General features: G+C 36.2%; 1 protein-coding gene across 9 annotated transcripts in view; it reads left to right on the top strand.

The window, feature by feature from the left end:
• The window catches only part of LOC117231917 (serine/threonine-protein phosphatase 2B catalytic subunit 3-like), a 151301-nt gene that overhangs the window by 115771 nt on the left and 15314 nt on the right, over window positions 1-20216 (top strand). For 5 of the 9 annotated variants that reach the window (XM_033490873.1, XM_033490872.1, XM_033490881.1 and 2 more), the window contains exons 7-9: window positions 2597-2768; window positions 2903-3029; window positions 3477-3557. In XM_033490873.1, the coding sequence (XP_033346764.1) occupies window positions 2597-2768; window positions 2903-3029; window positions 3477-3557 (380 nt within the window). Of the gene's footprint in view, window positions 1-2596; window positions 2769-2902; window positions 3030-3476; window positions 3558-5732; window positions 5736-9404; window positions 9438-20216 lie in introns of all 9 variants that reach the window. The other 4 variants (XM_033490880.1, XM_033490878.1, XM_033490875.1 and 1 more) reach the window with 3 other exon arrangements.

Below are 20216 nucleotides of genomic sequence, written 5' to 3'. Positions count from 1 at the left end.
TGAAGGTCACTGCGTTTACAAGGGTGAAATAGAACGGGGAGAAGAAGTAGGATAGACGGTTCACACGCGAGCTTTTTACGAGTCTGCCTTTCGAGATCCTACGACGACGCGGAGGTGCACCAGCCATCTCGAACGATTTCTTTATAGCGCCACGGCCATTACGGGATTACCATCGTACTGTTCGTGTTGTATTCAGTAAGGAATCCCGCGAATATTATCATCGCAACGAAGCGTGCTTGCCTATTTTATATCGCAAGAGTTGCGAGCAATTTTTCATCACCCTTCTTCGTCCTACCGAACTTCCTCTTTAACCGTGTCGTTAATGGAAATTTACTATTATTCTTGCCTCGAATATTATTCTCTCTTTTAACGCTCGGTGTAATTTGCATTTTTTGCAATTATCGCGTGCCTCTGGAAAGCCCCTTTGCCCTGGCCAGCCATATTCAACATCTTATCGTAGTTAATTTATGTTCAATAGGTTAAATATTTACTAGAACGTACACGGGGGCTTAGAAATTGCGCGTGTTGCAGGAAACCTTCTGAAATTTCATTCGCACTATTACGAGACTTGGCCATCATGATTGTATTGGGAAAGTTTGGAACAAATTTGAAAATATTCGTATATGTAAATAAAAATATGAATACGTGAATATATGAACATGTTTCGTACGATCTACGTACGAACATGATCTAGATGTAGATAAAAAATATTTGTAAAATTTGGAACGAGATTGGAAATACTCGTATACGAAGAAATTATAAGATATTTGGCATAGCAAAGGTAACAAAAGTATTTAAACAGTCGATAATTTATTATATTAATAAATTTCAATATTCTGTAGGATTATACGTAACACTTGTTACATGCTTCAGCTGCCTGTAATATGTACTTTCTGATTCTTTAATAAGTATTGCAATAAATATTTTGTAATATCTATATATATTTTTCAGATTGATTAGGTTTAGGGTCAGGTTTTAAATTTCATCAACCTATTTTGCTACAGTGCTAATGAAATTTCTGAATGTTCTACATAACATCTAGAACATGGACGTAGAAGTTTTGTAAATGTTCAAACATCTTGTTGAGTGTATTTCTATCAAATTAAGCTTTGATACAAAGGAATCCATTTTATGTATTAAATGGTAGAAGGAATGAAACCAGTAGAACTGGAAAAGATTAAAATAGTAATTATGATATTATGTTGGTAACTCTATAGTAACAAAAATGTGAAATATGCAAATCTTCATAATTTACAGCTTTTACACGTCGACCAGCCTGTGCATCGACCAAACTAAAAAAAAACTTTAGAGGGAGAATTTTATTTTCTCCTTTTCTTTCCCCTGTTACTTTCACCACCTTCATAAATATGTAGAACCTTTTTCTACCACTCTCACTTGAAATCAACCTAAATAGAATTCCATTTACGTGATCGGAGAAAGAATTCATATGTCTGCAGTTCATATAATAGAAAATCACTGATTCTCCCAATAACCTATGGCTTCTCGATCAAATAATAGGAATTCGTGTTCAGTTAAGTGGATTCAATCATCAGCGGTTCACTTAATTCGATGTTAATACAAATTTAGTTTCGATGCATGAAATTCGGATAATTTGAAGATCTATTATCATGAGTACCTTTGGTCGTTCTATAAACTATTCCAAACAATCGATAAATAAAACAGGATCATATCGCGATCTTTTTCGAAATTTTATCGCCTTTTGTTTACGAAAAGAAATTTTCATTGCGAACAATGAGGAGGAAGAATTTTTGACAGATTTTGCAACATATAAATATCATGTTATATCATATCACTTTTTGTAGTTTTATATTTTATATTTTTAAAATTTCATATTTTATCTTTTATCATCTGTTTGGATTTGTACATTATCGAAATTTAAGCGCTGCGAGAATATAAGTAGCAAACGCATAGAGAATAAGACTTATAAGAGGTACGTACATTCTTATGTTAAGTTTAAGTCGTAGATTTTAAGTCTAAATGTTAAGTACGAGAGATGATAAACTTGATTGTTGGAAAAGTAGACCGTAAGGATAAACCAAAGAGAAATGTAACTGGAAGGCTATCTCGGAGGGGAAGGAGGACCATGAAAGATAAATAGAGAATAAATCTTACATTTTATATTCAATACAATTCATATTTTTCGCGATTTTCTTCGAAATTCTATAGCCGATCGTAAAGAGGAGTTTTGTACCTGAAGAATTTGGCAAACAGCAGGAAACATTTCTATCGAGTTGAATTTTTGATAAATTTAACATATTCTATAGACATTTCCCATTTTTGTTTTTTGAATTCTGTCGCTGTGAAGGAAAATATTGCATGTAAAAGGAAAATTTGATTTCGGAAAACAATACGATTTGAGGAAACAATACGAGAGAAAAGATTTCTATTGAGTCGAATCTCTGGTAGATTCGATGTGTTCTACAACGATTGCGCGAATTGAATTCTGAATTCTATCGTTTTGTGTGTGTGTATGTATGAATGTAAAAAGAAATTTTGTATTTCGCAAGACAAGAGAACAATTTTCACATATTTCTCGAGATACAAAGTGAATTAATTTGTTTGTTTGTTGTCACAGTTACGCGGCGTGCTGCGATTTTCTGCAAAACAACAACCTGCTCAGCATCATAAGGGCGCACGAGGCTCAGGATGCGGGCTATCGCATGTACCGCAAATCTCAGACGACGGGTTTCCCGTCGCTAATCACCATCTTCAGCGCGCCCAACTACCTCGACGTTTACAACAACAAGGTGAGACGTCGACTACTTGAAAATTCTATAAAAAAAAAAAAAAAAGAAAATTGTACGGTTGACCGTAGAGTATTTCTTGGAGAATTTATTTTGTATAACATTTAAAAATAAATTTTTCTTGTTTACAATTGCAGGCAGCTGTACTGAAATACGAGAACAACGTGATGAACATCAGGCAGTTCAATTGTTCACCGCATCCCTATTGGTTGCCCAATTTCATGGACGTTTTCACGTGGTCTTTGCCATTTGTAGGTGAAAAAGGTAAGTGAATGATTTTGCATGTATATCAGAAAATTAAATAATTATCCATACCAAATGCCAATTATACTTGAGCAATGCTTATTATGCCTCATTATAGCTAATTCTCCACAGTGAGAATATTTAATGCATATATTTAATAAAATTAAATAATAATCTAATATGATATATCAATTATTAAGAATATTAATTACACGATTAATTCTCCGTAATTAAGATTAATTTTCTGGTATTCGTATTAAAAAATTAAATAATCCATATAACATATAATATTTGATTAATATGTCGTTTAATTATTATACGTAGTTTCATTCGCCTTGTAAAAAATGATCATTTTCAAAGAAACTTTTCAAATTTTATAATATATTTTAGTATATCATTATCGTATATAATTTAATCAGTTGAATTGTCGCAATTAATTATTCCGCGCTTTGTCTCTCAATTTCACAGTCACAGAGATGTTGGTGAACGTGTTGAGCATCTGCTCGGACGACGAGCTCATGAGCGACGGAGACGACGGGCTCGAAGAAGGTAATGTCCACTATCACATTGCTCGCCCCCGTTCTTCTTTTAATACGACCACGTTTCTTGCAGAGATTCTTCTTTCTCTCTCTATCTATTTACCTTTACATATTTATATAAATATTCTTCTTCTTATTTCTTTCAAATCGATATCCACTGGTCCCTCTTACATCGTGATCAGAGTGATCCCATTTGTGCGGCACGTTTGATGCTTGAACGATTAACCGATTGAGGGGAATGTTTATGTTTCCAATTCCCATTGCCGTATTTTTCCCCCTATTTTTGTTAAGAAAAATACGCAAAAGATATTATCTTTCTATTAAAAAAGCAAGAAGTGTTATCTTCAATATTATTATTATTCTTTTTTTTTTAATATCGTTATTACGAAATAAGAATTGTAGAAAAATATGCTTCTACGATTTTTCTTTTTCTTTTCTTTTTCTTTTTTGATGCATTTTTTATCTCATTAGTTTTTGAGTTAATTCAAAGAAACAACAAGAAAGAACGATTTTAGCTTAGACTTTTAGTTCCGACTATTTATCGGTGAAATCTAACGTGCTCTAGACACGATTTAAGAGAGGCCATGTTGAACGCTCGGGAACGCGAGGATTCATCTCTTTACCATGCGTTAAAGTCTCAATAGCGAGATAACGAGAGTGACGCGTGGTTCCCTTGATCTTTTATTCCTCTTTTTTTTTTTTGAGAGGGAAATAGGGGAATCGTCGCGTTCAACCGAATGGAAGATCGATCGCGTGACCGCAAAGAATTTAAAAAAACAAGAGTTATCTTCACGTTTTTCAATCTATTTTATTCACACTTTTTTCGATCCAGCTTCGATCCGCACTTCGCTTACGAGGGATATTCTTCGAGTGCTGTTCACTTTTATTTCGCTTCTGATGAATGTTAAATTTTTTATCTATCTTAATTATAAATTTTTTCTATTATATGAAATAATATACAGTACCTTTAAGTGACAAAGAAAGGGCAAAGTTTTGTAATAAAAAATGTTCCTCGTTAATCGACGTGAGGAACAAAACTCTTTAAAAATTCGACACGTTTCTTATTATCGAATCATTTCCTTCTCGTCGTTGAGTTGTCTTAAAAACATACAAATAGTTTTTTAAAATATGAACCTCTCAGAAAACGAACTGATCAACTTAATTCTCGTTCTTTTTTTTTTTTTTTTTTAATTTTCAATTTCGTTGCCTAGGTACATGATTGGTATTCAACATCAGTTTCAAAAATCACTTCCATAAATTCGTTTAGCTCAAGTTGATAATATACAGACTCCATTGCAATTTCTGGAGTTGATCAGCAAGACTTCTGAATCATTCGTATAGTAGAAAATAAAATTTGAAAGTATATCATCGCGTCTCGATGTTTCTTTAAAAATAAACGAAAACAGATTTCGAACTTTTACAAGACAACTCAGTGTAACAATTTTCTTTATTGTCTTCGAAAGCTTTTACTTCTTGTAAAAAGGCTATCTTGTGTCAGAATCTGAACGTTTTTTAAATTAAGCTTTGCCGCCACGCCTCGATCCGCCAATCGCAGAAAAGGAACAATGAATTGCAGACGAAAAAGCTGCACCCACTCCATACTATATATATATGTATAATACTTCCGAATTATTTCTTCTCGATTTTACTCGAATCACAATCTTTCGTTCTACCGTAACCACTCAGCCACGGCCGCACCTATATTTTCTTTCTCAAAAAATTTCATCTTTACTCGGCGTTGAAAAACAAAATGTGCTTCACGAAAAAAGAAAAAAACAAGTAACAATGAAAAGAAAGAAAAACGAGAACAAATAGTTTCAAGGAACGAACGATCGAAACAACGATCGAACGAAAGGAAAATCGCGCGCGGTAACATTACCACGACGAGATAAATCGTCAGGGCGAACTTCGATAGTCTGTTGTAGAAATATTCCCCTTATGATCCCCCTTTTCACCCTTTCTATCATTCCCAAAAAATTAATTAACATGTTATATATATAACATGTTAATTATCGTGAAATTAAGATATAAACACGAAAGAAAGATTTCATAGAGATAAGCAAGATTAAAAAAAAGTCGAATATCGTAAAAACAAAAAGAACGTCCCATATCCTGCGAGTCTCGACTTTCAAAGGAAGATTTTGAATTTTCTTTCTGTTTCCATTTTCACCCGCTGCACGGACAGATGGTAAGAAGCGCCACTCGACTCTTCTAATCGTCACATTATTAAGAGCTTCATTATATATTTGATCATTGATTTTTTTAGCTATATATATTGTTCTTTTTCCATTAGATAGTTTCGGTGTGTCGAAATTTATTTCTCTCTCTCTCTCTCTCTTTCTCACTCCTTATCTGTTTTCTTGTTACTATTGGATTCTATTTCTGTTCTACCCCTCACCATTTTCTTTTTTCGTCTTTTCTATTCTTCTTTTTCCTTACTTCGTTTATATACGTATATACATACATCATATAGATATACGTGTGTGTGTATATATATACATATTTTCCTTTCGTGTTTGTACGTTCTTTCGGTTCCTCTTTTTCTCCTTTTATCGAGGAACAGAGGGTAAAGGAGCAAGAAATATCACGCGGACGTGAAAAAGGAGCGAAAATTTCAGAGTAATCGAAGAAACGGAAAGAAGATTTAGAAACGAGAAACTTTTGTTTTTGGTTCTCTAGAAAAGTATACACGAAATTTACACACTTCCGTGAGAAACGTATACTTTGCGATTTCTACGGTTTTTCATTTTTCATTTGTCTTTTTTTTTTCCTTTTTTCGTATCTTTCTCCTTCGATCGAATCATAAATGCGCATTTTCTACGTACGAATTCTTCATTTTCAACTGTTACATCTTTCTCTATCCATGTTTCGCGGTTCGTAACACATCTTCTCGCATCAAGGTACGACAGATCTTTTCTACATTTTTTCTAGCTCTCTTTTTTTGTATCTTCTTTCTAATCCTCTCTCTCTATATATATACATATATATATCTTTCTTATTTGTCTTTACATATATTTATCTATCCTTTGTTTTCACTCCTTCGATTAAATATAAATATATTTTACGTTACTTCAATGGCACACAATCTAAATTATCGTCGTTGTCACCGGTAGAATTGACCATTTTTCTGCATCGTTACGATCATTTAGAAGATATTTTTCTGTCACCTTTGATTCGGTGCATCCATTCAAGATGGTGCTTTAGGAACGTTCTTTCATTTTTTTGTATCAATCTACAACTGTTATCGTTTGGTCATAATAGTTGGCCGTAATAGTTTTTAATCTGTCTTGTATCATTATATCTTGTATAACAAATACCAATGACGATGTTTATCATATAAAACGCAAGATACAGGTTAACTTGTGCCAAACTATTTTGCATCAGCTGCGATACCAACGATACCAATTGAATATTAAAATGTCATCAGAAATAGTAGATTATAGCCTGACTGGAATCTGCTGCGCTAGATCAAGGTCACTCCACTCTAACCTCTTTAGTTTGACTAGATACAGTGTTACTAAATACAAAGTATTTTTAAAACAGAAAATTCCAGCTTTAGGAGTTCAAAGGAGTGAAGAAACCTTTATTAAGCCATCAATTAATTTTTTATCCCTCCTTTATTTATCTTTTATTTGATTATAACAAGGTTATCTGTTTAGTATCTCGCGTTGACAAGACTAAAGGCAAAGGCGATGAAAAAGCGCCGAAACGACAACACAAGAATATTTTGTTCAATAAGAACTGGCAAGTTCATACTTGAGTGTCGTAAAAAAAGTATTGAGCAGCAGCGAACGCGAAACTCAACCGCGCCATCTTGAATGCTGCGTTCACGCATGCGTGAACCAACCGATCGTCGATTTTGCACGAAATCGACGTTCGAAAGTTCGCCACGTACCTATCGATGTGTTCTAATCTTCAGTCTCCACATATTTGCACCTCCTCTTTTCTCACTTTTTTTTTCATTTCTATTTTTCCGATCTCTTAAGCCGAGGATCCACCGAAAAACTGAGTCAAGTTACACTATGCTGAGTTGAAAAATATTTGCTTCGATGCGTTGTGTACGCAGCCTTTTCCATTGAACTTGTGCTATCAGCTTAGATGGAGATTCTTGCGCGTATTATGTATTGGAGGAAAAATAATTTTTTCACTCAGCGTAGCTGTCGCTTAACTTTCCGGTGGTCCTTGGCTTTAAACGTCCACTCGATACCACTTTACATATACCATCTTCTTAATCAAGTTCTCCGGAGCCGATTTATTCTTACTTTCGCTCTCTTTCTCTCGTATCACTTCTCTGCTATCCCAAGAATTCACTTCTATCTTCCACGCGCACTCTCTGTTCTTTTTCTCATCTCCATCTCCGTTTCTCGGTTTCGTACGCGCCGCGTCCTAAAATTCCCTCGGTACACGTGCACCGATCGCTAAAAGACACCCCTTGGACTCTGGAGAATAGCTGTTTCCCGATCGATGATTTTAATTCAGATCGTTCACAATTTGCTACGTATTCGCGGCGTATCTCATTCGTCTCGATCAGAGATACGTATTACGTTTGATGAAAGTAATTTATCGAAGATTGGTAGGATATAGGTGTAGGTTTGAGGATAAATGGCGGGTTCTGGGTGCCTGATGAGTATGGATGAACCTGTCTCACGTGTTTGACAGGTTATTCTCAAATATGATACATCGGGATGATACATCAGATGTTTAGTTTATTGCGTTATTAGAGGGCCTGGATTTGTTGGGTTAATAGTTTAAGAGTTAGATAATCGATGTGCTGCGACCTTCCAGTTGTCCCGGACATGCTCGTCATTTGCTTCGCACTGGTTGAATGTACAAGATTTCGGATGACGATTTTGCATCGTCCGCGATTTTCAAGTTGCGCAAAGTTTCTAAAATTACTCTGAGTATGATTGATCGACACTTAACTCCTTGCCTTATGCCAAACGCTATCAGAAACTGGATAGTTTCGTTCTTGTTCGTACGATTATTTTGCAAACAATCTGCTATTATGATCATCCGATTAACTACATATACATGAATTTACACTTACGATATTAGAAGTCAGAAACTGTCCTGAAAAATGTCTGACGACCATAATCCTAAGTAGCGTGTATATGTACAGAGATCTTTGCGACGAACAACCATAACTGCGTCTAGCTACTAAACGTAGATAAATGAGAGAAATTGGCAAATAAAGCGGACTTTTTCGAACAAGTCTACAACGCTTATCGACCACCAAACGGACGAATATGTATCAACGGAATACTCGAACCTGCTCTCAAAAACTACTTTAAGATCGGGAAACATCGATCTCGAAGAGTCCAGCCATCCAGAAGCAACCTAAACCATAACGATTCCACGACCAATTAGGATTTCACTTAACGTGAATCGAGGAGAAACGAGATATTCGAGAGAGATTCGTATACCTTATCCGTATGGTTGATTTTACATAGCTTACCCCCTTTGGCCCTTCTGTCACCTGTTTAGGAAACCAAACCTCCCCCACCCCCTGTGCCCTGTTTTTTTAGCTCAGCCCAAGAATGCCCCGTTTTACGACCCTGATTTTGAACAAAGCCCGAACGAAGTTGCACTGACTATCTTTTATCGTACTCCTTCTCTATTATATTTGTCAATCAATCACACTGGCCTTGGACTCCTCCTATCTCGGCACGACACTATGCTACTACTACCTCTACTACTTCTACTACTACTACTTCTACTACTACTACTACTACTACTACTACTGCTACTACTACTACTACTACTACTACTGCTACTACTACTACTACTACTACTACTACTACTACTACTACTACTCCACTCAAAACTCCGTTGTTCGGCATACGCAACCCCCGTAAAGTCGCAGCGAAAGTCGTTATCCAAAAAAAGAACGGTAAGTCCCCATTGAGAGAGCCGACGACTTACTTGAGACGCAAAGAGAGTTCTTTTCATTCTTCTTCTTCTTCTTCTTCTTTTTTCTACTTTTCGTTCCTCCTTTGTTTTTGGTTTTCTTTCAACTGGAACGAGCCAAGGATTTCCAACTTTAATTCTTTAATTCTGTGTACGAGACGATATAGATATACACGATGGTGTTTTGTACGTATCCTGTGTATTTCGTATACGTTACAAACCACACGTATGGTTTTCTTCTTTGTAGAGATGGTGTTTGCCTAATTCGTCCAGTTTAGAAATAGGACGCTTGTATATGTATATCGGCGTACAATTGTACAGGGTGAGGTTGAAATTTATGAGAGGATGTTGGTAAACTTCTGCTCTTGTTGGGGACGGATAATGTTTATGCAAATGAATGTTAGGATACATGAAATATTCGACGCTTGAGAGTCTCTGGTTTACATTGCAGTTTTATGCAAGTCGTGCGTACGATTATTATAAACATTTCTTTCTGTTAGAGGTAAACAACGTGGTAACGATTGCACGTAGATTTTGACAATTTGTGTTTTATCGATTATTAAAAGACGTATTATCAGTAACGAACACTGGAGTCTGGTTTTTTGGAGCTTACGATGATAAAGTTGAAATACCCCGATAGAAAATGAGAAATGTTTTGTAAAATCGTTGAGAATATTTTAATATTGGTAGATTGATAGTAGACCAGTTTCATGGTTTGTGCACAATTCCATTTTTCTTACGTCTTTGGATGTTTAATCGCGGAAATATCTTAAAAATTTAATTCGCTATAATATCATTGGTAGCCGGAATACGCTAAAAATGACAAGCTTATTGTCATTGTAACAAGATCAGGATTTCGAATGTTTTCTTTATAACTTTCCTGAATACGAAACGTGAAAATTTGCTTGTATCATAGGCGAAAACCTCTTTTATCTTTAAAAGAAAAGGTATCTATCTGTCTAAAGGAGAAGTGTTTGTATAATCTTCTTTAATCCCTAGGAAGAGCAGAATGCAGTACCAAAGTTTGTCTATCTGTTTCCTCGTCACCCTGCGTACATTTGAACGATTTAACTCGTTTTCTTTTTCCTCTTCTTCTCACACTTCTTTCTTCTTCTGTTTTTCTTATTGCCTTTGTTTCTTTCTTCTCTTCTTCTTCTTTTTTTTTTTTTTTTTGCCAGTGTTTCTCCTGTTTGCGTGGCAGAGCGCGCGCGAACGCGTCACCGCGGCCAGTTCTGCTGGATCGGAAATACGCGCGTTCCCTCGGTTATTTAATCGCCACCGGAAATTAATGGTATCACGCTCGTTGCAAGATTTATCTCAAGTTTCACGGAGAAACATCCTTGCGGATTTCCTTTTGTCAAAGACTAAACAAGCAATCTAACTACGTTTCCTCGCGCTGCTTGTTCGAAAATAGAACAACGCTACTTCAAAGGTATTAAATATTCCAGACAATTGCTCGTAATTCTAAGGAAACAAAGAATTCTATTAAATTCAACTTTAAAAGAAATTCTTTGGTCGAGTAATTTTAACTTCGACGTTCTGGATATAAAAAGGGAAAGAAGAAATATCTTCCACGCATGTTATACAGATTTTTAAATTAATAGATTACAGAGATTTCTGTTGAAAGTGTTGGATAAAGGTCCTCAGGCAAACCGGAAGCCAGCAGAGCGACCTAGCGACGAGCGTTCCGCGCGGGCTATAGTTTTCTCACTTGTTTTGTCTCTTTGTTCCCGAATTATTTAACAATCGACATTAATTCCACACCGTGATCCGCCTATTTGTTCACCTGTTTCTTTTTCGTACTCGTTTCGAGTCTTCTTGTTTTTTTTTTTTTTTTCAATCTTTAAATCGGAGCCTCTTAAACTATTCGCCATGTTTGTTTCCCGTTCTTCTTTCGTTCTTTTCGTTACGTTCTTTTCTCTTTTTTTCTTCCTTCTCCCCCTTTTTACGAAGTTTGGTTTCGTTTTCTGTCTCGTTTTTCGACCACGCTTCCCCCCAAACCACCTGGTTTTTTCCTCAATCTATCGAACACGCTACGTTTAATCACCGATCGCTCGCTGGTCTCGCTATTTCGACCGTTCTACCCAGTTTCCCTGCTCCTCAACCAGCCTCGTTTATACTCTTTTGTTTCCCGTTTAGTTTTTTTTCTTTCAATTTTTCGCTCGCGTCACACGAATCTCGGAGCAAAACGATCGGTGTTTCATCGCACACGAAGAAAGCGTTTCTGCGAGCCTGTCCTGTGATCGACCACGAAACGCCACCTATTTCAACACGTGCCAGGTTTTCGCCTGATTTTTCATGGCTCGTTCGTTCATGTCGGCATTGTCGAAATGTTATTTTTAGCGAAATCTCGCCCAATGGAAAAGATTGTTCGAACAATTGTTGTTAGTAGTGGGCGTAGAATTCGAGAAATATTCAGGAGATTCGGCAGAGAGTCTTCCAGCACGGCGTTAGCGTAATCGCAATTCGTAGCGTTTCATAGAGATGTAGTAGGATTTTTCTGTGGATTTCTTGGCGATTGCTCAGGCAACTTTGCTAATGTATCGTTGGCGAAAAATTTGGAATCGCTACAATCGTGTTTCGTGGAATTTTAGAATTTGAAAACGTTTGGGTATAAGATACTGCTAGCAGAAAGAATTCTTTGATAAAGGATACTATCGAATTAAAGTTTGGAATATTTTGTAATTAATGATAGAATTGACGAGTGATTCGATAGAGACACGAAAGTGATTCCAAATTTTTGTATCATAGTGTGTTTGATTGAATAATTTTTCTATTAATTGGATCACTTATTTGCTTCGCGTTTCTCTGTGTTTTAACATCGGAACTACCAAACTTATAAAAATTCGGATTTCTGTGTTTGCGTTTACTAAAAACGTGGAACTGCTTCTATCAGAATTAATGTTTTATTAAAAAGGAAAAAGAACGATTTATTTCATGCCATAAAGTGTCTATAACTAATTTTTGTATGTCATCTGTATTCCATACGCCCTTGTACATTTAAATTTCAACATTTTTGTCATAACGATATTTTTATTAAAAAAAAACTGTACGGATCTTTTTGAATATTTAAATTAAATTAAATTTCTGAAAATCTACATATAGCATTTTTTTTTTCTAAACATTAAAAGTTGGTAGTTCCGCTGTTAATAAAACAACGATACTAAAAATATGAAGTTGTTGCAAAGCATCGGAATATTTCATTGACATGTAGACTTTTATTTGTGGTTTACATTTCTCGTTGAACGCACCACGAATGTTGCAGATGCGTTTGACATCGGTGCAGCGTGATTTTTTCCACGAGAAATTTTCATACCAACCGGAAATTTTCGTGTGCATTTGACGTCGACGTAGAGCATGGCTTTTCTACCCCTTCTTTTTTTAATCAATTTGATAGCTCTCGATTTTTCCTGCGCACGCTTCAACGTCGATGCTGTACAGTTTCTCCTTTTTCTTCTTTTTTTTTTTTCTTTTCCTTTTCGTTGCCAAATTTCCCCCACCGTTACGACATTTCCGCTCTATTCAACCAGCTACCGTGGTTTTTTTCTTACGAATCGTTGATTAATCCACGAAAAACTTCCCCTACGAGAGCAATCACCGTGTTTTTTAACATATTCCAGTGTTTCGAATTGAAACGCACGATGTTTAGTATTTTCAGTATCGAACGAAAAAACAGAGCGTGTAAAGCCACTGGGTCCGTGTGCGTGCTGGAGGGCTTAAAATATTCCGAGCGACAAGCGATGGAAAATTTCGCGATAATCCGATTTCCAAACAAACGTAGCTTGATGAAACGATTAAAAGACGCATATCCTCGAAACGTCAGTAAGCGTCGCGTCTACTCGTCCACGTGACTTCCTCTTTAACATCACGCCCTCCCCTCCCCCTACAAGAACTATGCTACTAGTCAAAAATTTAGAATCGATTTTAAAGATTTTCAAAACTTTAAGTAAAATATCGATTTGATTTTTTATTACGAAAGAAGGTGGCTTAGACAAAAATCTATCGGACAAAGAAAATTGTCATCGATATTCGGAAGCATTTGTAATAACTAACTTTATATTTTCGAAACAAGTTAATTAATTGATTAGAATTCTTTAGTTGATAATAATTATAAAATTAACGGGAGATTCGTTAGGAATGTGATTTGAAATGTTTGACTGGTAGTGTATAACTAACATACGAAACTGATGTGAGACACCAACACGCTGTCGACAGAATTATCAGGTAATTTAGCTAGTAATTAACACGTCAACTGCTGTGTTCCTCGAAATCGGTACGTAAGATGGAGAATGAACCAAGAATTTTTCTGTTTCAATCACTTCGTGTGTACAGCATTTAGCAACAAATCCACCGCAACTGAGCTACTCAATAGTCAAACTGGTCAAATCCATTTTTTGCAAACTTGTACGTTTTTAATATCAGAGATAGTCGTATTTTTCAGAAATTAAACGATTTAGTTTGGCTTCTGTATGACTCAAATATTTGTCGACCCTCTTTCATCCGAATTTTATTCGCACGGGAAAAAGGTAGAAAGATTACGTTTGAAAAATAGAAGAGAATTTACATGAAAGTAAATTAGAAGATTAAAATAAAGTAAAGGATAAAGCAAAGTAAAAAATAAATCCGCTCGGATAAATAAATGAATTCGTTAAGAAGCAAATTGCAAATTAACTCTCGAAGATTCAGACTGTAAATTCGTATTTCTGTACCAAAGAATAAACCGTCAGTTCGATATTATAAAATAATTTTAAAATTACCAAAGATTTGAAACTACCAACTGTAAATAAATCCATTTTCCGTGATTTTCTAATATCCACGCTACTTGGCAACTAAAAGAAAGTATTATAATATCGTTTCGTTAAATCCAAAGCTAAAGTCTACTCGGAAATATCAAATATCAGAATCCACGAAATTTCATGGCGATCCAACGACATAATATTATGACAATGAATATCTTTGAAATGCTCGAGAAACTTACAAAGATGTATTGGATTGTCCGGAAAGTGTCTTTCTTTCGCAAACGTGTTTTTTACAACAGTGCACCTTCATACAAACGTGAAATGTCGCGGTGTTCATTTCAACATAACAAAATGGATATTCGACAAAATAATATGAAACAAAAAACGTTGTGCGTCTATTATTTCCTCATAAAACGAAAGAAACTTTTCGGACAGCCTAATACGTATTATACGTATCTAATACCACAGCCAAATTGAATTAAAAAAAAAAAAAAAAATTGGCAACGTATCGAATCTAAAAGAGTCGTTCCTCTCTAGAATTTCAAAAATGTGATTTATCGTGTATTCCTAGCGCGAAATTCGAATGTTAGAAATTCGAGAACGTATCTTACAATTAGAAACGGACAGGGATGAAACGAAACGGCGGATGGTCAGAGATTTCCAGAAGCCGAAACGGTAATTGGTGCAGAGGTGCGCGATTAACATCAAAGAGGGAGATTGTGAAATTTTCACGCAATCTTGCCATTAAGTTCGCTGGCAAATTCTATCTCTCCGTCTTTGTCTCGCATCCGTGGCAATTATAATCGGTATTATCAGCATGGAAAGGGGAAACAGCGCGTGTATAAAGCCAAGCGAATGAAAATTTAACGCGCGGCGTAAAACGAGACGCGCGGCCATGGATATAACGTGGAATTGCCTTTCGGTCGTTTTCCACGGCATTCCAAGGCTGAATTGAATTTTACTCGCGTTTGGTGGAAGGCAAGTTTATGATCGGCCGCGAGAATACCCTTGAAATATTGGCGTTGAACGTAAAATGCGTTTTCAAAGGGGAAACTTTTTAAGAGAGGTCGATGTTGCGTATTTTGTGACCGTCGTTTCGAGAGCAACGACGAAACGAAGGATTTAGAGAAGAAGTAACAACAGTTTAACTTTCCTTTTAATGAAACGAGCATAGAGAATGACGTTATATAGCATTTGGTGCCAGGTATTTAAAGGAAAAATGATACAAACGTTGTTTTACGATTTGTTTGCCGACGGTTATGCATTTATGGGAAATTTATGACATCGTGGATTGTGTTTTTATTATCATTCCGGACGAAAATTGCAATCTGCGGTAGATAAGATCGCTAAAAAGAATCGTAAGATGGGGCTAAGATAGAAGATTGAATTCTAAAAATAACGAAGAGGTTGTTATATCGTTTTACAGTCGGTGGTTCGATGAAAAGAATCGATATACCAGCTAATAAAATAGATTGTTCCTTTCGTTTAAGTGGTCTTGTTCTTTTATTACTTTCATCATATTGAACAGATTCTTCGATCGTCAGTATACTTGTACAGTATTATATTTCACGCCAAACCGTTTGTTATATATCGAAAACTAATTCCGATCAATTAGATCGATTCTGAAGATCGTCACTGTAATTCCGATAGAAATAACCGTAAAAATCTTCGAATCTTTTCTTCTACAAAAGTTTTCCTTCTCAAAGTGTCTGCAAAAAGTTCATGAAAAATTCGAGATTCCGTGTAACGTTCGACGTGCAAATGGAAAATTCGCGTTGCCAAAATATTTTTCTCACGTAATTTCCTTACTTTTTCTTTCTTTTTTTTTTTTTTTGTGTAAAACGAGAGAGCTGAAAAGGGGTACAAAAGGCAGATGACAGGACGAGTTGCTTCGATCGATAGCCGAATGACAATACGTCCCTTTCTTAAACAATCGGCGGAAGCAAGCGTTGACTGATACACGGATAATCCGAATGAAACACGTTTAATCCGGAATCCTGCTATACCATCCGGCCGATCATTCTCTCCTCTCTCTCTCTTCTTTCTTCCTATGAAAACCACGGATCCATCCGTTTATCTTTCGGGCAAAGACGAACGTCGCTCGCCTTTCCCGTCCACTTTTTCCTTCTATTTTCTTCTCGCTGTGTCTCGCCCGGGGAAAATGGCACGTCGATCGATCGAACGCATCGAGTTCCGTGAGATAAGGCGAGGAAGGCCACGGTGCATCGATCAACTTACCGCCTTTGAACGTGTGCGCTTCCACCGTTGCCTTTTTTACCCTAGTTTTCAGCTGGAAAGCTTATTTTATTGCCTCCGGCTTTTTACTCCTATCTCTCGCGTTAGAAGGTTTTCGATTTTAAGAAATCGCGGCTCGAGGATTCGCGTCTTTCGAATAGTCTCGCGGCAAACTGACAAACGAGCGTACTGGATAGATGAAAGAGATTCGAGATTATGGTTTTATAAAGATTAGATTATGGGATTATTATGGGAGATTATGGGATTATAAAACTGATATCACGGTTGTTTCTTTTCTTTTTTTTTTTATATATATATATATATATACATATATGTATATATATATGTTTTTATGTACGTTTCCGGAGTCGAGATAATTGGAACAATTTTGATTTCGAGAAATCGAGTCATAGCCTTGCATCGTACTGACAAAGAGAAAAGACGTGCTGCTAGTGGGAGAAATTTGAAAACGAGCTTATGAAATTGGTGAAAGAACGTAGTTTATAGGTTGTAAGAGGCGAAACGATTGTTTCAAGAAATCGAACATAATCTTTCATCTCTCGCGTTAATGAACAGAAACGTACACTGTCATTGAACGAGTTAAAATGTGTGAGTATCAAGTAACGAAGTTCTCGCGAACCGAAATAATAATTTGAAAGGAAGATTAGGTAATCGAGATCTTGTTCAGAATCGAACAACTCCGTAGAAACTAGTTTTACTACCAAAGAAAATTTGCTAGATTTAGAAAGAACGTTTGGTTAGAACAGATAAGAACTAGCGAGCACTTGAGAACGTTCTTCTCGTGTCTGAGAATGCACGGATTAATCTACTGTTCTCGGCATTTGCTGTATGTACAACGACACAACGCTGCTGTGTTAATTCTACGACAATGATAAGAACCGTCATTCTCGCTCGACAGATCATCCACACTGTATAGTCAGCAACACGAGTCCCCAACATCCGAAACAAATCCATTAAACTCGCCTCAAGTTCGTTATCTCTCGCGAACACTATATTTCCACTAATGAATCGTGAAATCGTATCGAATCGAGTACATGACACGTCCTGATTTTATCGATTTCGTTAGAAAACTGTCGATTCGATGCTAGATCCCCTCCTTACTTTTAATCAAAAATCGACGAACCTACACAATCACTCGCTAAAAATCGTCCTACATCCTACGGAAAAGCGATTTTTAAATATAATTTTGAAATAAAACTTCACGGAATTTCTTTGTAAAGTGAATGCTTTCCGCGTCAAATCTGAAAGCTATTTCGTTATTGATTTACGGTTAAATGTTAAACGCAGTAAAAATTCTATTTCGATCTATTAAATCATATAATTTATATGCGAATAAAAATATTTATCCAAGTATAATTATTTTATTTCGATAAAAATAGATTTTCCGTATGGTGTACGAAGACTTTTCTAAGCGATTACAAGTACAAACGTGTAAAGAAAACAGCCGTCGTTCTTCCTCTTCGAGAACTCAAACATCACACACCTTTTCCCTCTTTACTACGTGTGTGCTTTTATTATTTCTGATTACTTTTGTTCGTTCGTTCCTCCAGCCCCATTTCGAACAAAAATAAATTACTAGACGACCGTGTTATTTCCAACACATCTCGAGATGTCAGCTTTCCGGAGTGCAGCTCCGCGAGAAGCCTCGAATCTTTGCACTTTTCGCCAGCCATTCTTCTATGTTGATCCTCTTTCGCGGAACTACGTGACGCATAGACAGAACGACGTTTCGACACGGTTCTAACACCGACTTTTCCCTCGTTCCTCCGCAACATCTCGCTGCACCAATCCTTTTCATTCTGTGCACGCTTCTACGATCTTCTCGTGGCTGCGTCCGCGTGAAAGGAGACGAGTCAAAGCAAAAAACATTTGGTTACACTTGGAACGATAACAAGCCCGTGCTATAGCTCTCTTTTTGGTTTAATCGTTTTTTTGTTTTTTTTTTTTTTTTTTTTTTTGACAGTTCGTTTAATTGATGTTAGCATTTTAATGGGACACAGGTTTTTCATTCCAATTCTCCTTTTTATTTCTGTATCGTTTTTTTTTTTGGATTGATTTTTTTGTTCTGTGTAACTTGGAATTTTGAGATGGATAGTTTTAATTGGCCTTTTTAGGTCGAACACTTTTTACTTGATGCGTTGGATAAACTTTTTCTAAATTGATCGGTCCGAATAGATTTTTTTAATTGGTTCTGTCAGGTTGATTTCTTTCATTGTTCCGTGTAAATTGATTCCTTTATATCAATTCTTTCACATTCAATTCGTTAAATTCATCTCTTTCAAATTAGTCTTTTCGGATACGTCTATTAATTCGCTCTTTTACCTTCTTCTCTTTAAGTGGCATTTTTTACATTCGCTTTCTCCAATCAACCATTTTAATTCAATTCTTCGAATTGATTACTTTAACTCTGTATTTTTAGACACGCTATATCAACTTTATTTTCTTATATTCGTCTCTGTTCGCGTTAAAACAAGATCCTCGATCCGATGATCGTTCGAAAAGAGTCCTCCCTTGTGTCGAGCTGCTCGTTCGTATTACAAAACGGAGGACACTTGATCGATTAACGGTGCAAGGAGATCTTTTCATAGTCTATCTGCAACATCACGCTCCGCTGTGGATATATCTTCAGCTACTAAAATAGAACAGAAGAAAACTCGAACAATCTATCGAGGTAAACAGAAACAGGAAACTCGAAAGATATCTTTCGCTTAGTTTCTTCGATAAATTATTCGCTCTCGTCTTCTTGAAACGCGAACGAAGTCCACAGTACGAACAATTTTCGTCGAGGAACCGCATCTAGCAAGCTCCACATCTCCCACAGGGGAGAATCAAAGCCACGAAATGTCATATTCTCTTTATTCTCGAGTCCCGTGACAACATCATTGCCCGACATCATCTCTTATCTCTCTCTCTCTTTTTCTCTTTCTCATTTTCTCACGCATCGACCCCTCTCGTTTCTCTCTGTTCCTTAAATATCTCGCGATAGAAAAAAAGACAAGAAAAGAAAAAGAACACTCCAACTCTCTCTCTCTTTCTATCTCTTATCTTCCGGCCCGTTTTCCCTTGATTTGCTCGTTTTTTCTTTATCCCTTTAATGATCGTTTTTACGTTCACCCTTACTTGTATTCCTTCGTTGATTCGCGTGTATTATTTTTGTAAATCGAGGGTGTGCTCCACCCATTTGTACATTTCTCTATACGTTGTTTTCGTACTTTTTTTGTGTTTTTCTTCCTTGTCGATCTTTCGCAACTACCATTTTTCTTTTCCAGCGCATGCTAGCGTATAGTAGTTCTAGGATTAAATTAATCGAATAAACTTTTTTCCCATCGATTTAGATTTATTTAATTGATTCGACGATCGTCGAGGAATTCATTCTGATTAAAATGGAATTCGGATTCTCGAAGAATTCGTGGTTATTTATATTTGTATTTCGAAAATTATCTCAACGTGATCGTTTGATAACGAATTTTATTGAAGTTCCAACGCAATGGAAGTTTATTTATTTCCTCCGTTCTATTCTTTTCTCTCTCTCTCTCTCTCTTTTTTTTTCCTTTCTAAGATTTAATCGAAAGGCTAATAAAAATCATGAAGTAATCCTCGTACGATCGATAGACGACGTATTAATCAAAGGTTTTTCTTAATCAGTTTTTCCAGGTAGCTTCTATGTAGCGGTGTATTATTAACCACGCACAATTATTTCAAATACGTTCGAGCGAACGGTTTATTGTGTATCATGATCAATGTCGAGATTACTTTTCCTCTTTTGA

Source organism: Bombus vosnesenskii, unplaced genomic scaffold, assembly GCF_011952255.1.
Source record: "Bombus vosnesenskii isolate JDL3184/JDL3185 unplaced genomic scaffold, Bvos_JDL3184-5_v1.1 scf7180000013276, whole genome shotgun sequence".
Classification (NCBI taxonomy): Eukaryota; Metazoa; Arthropoda; class Insecta; order Hymenoptera; family Apidae; genus Bombus; species Bombus vosnesenskii.
The sequence above is the reverse complement of the archived record's forward strand: the minus strand, read 5'-3'. Positions and strand labels throughout refer to the sequence as shown.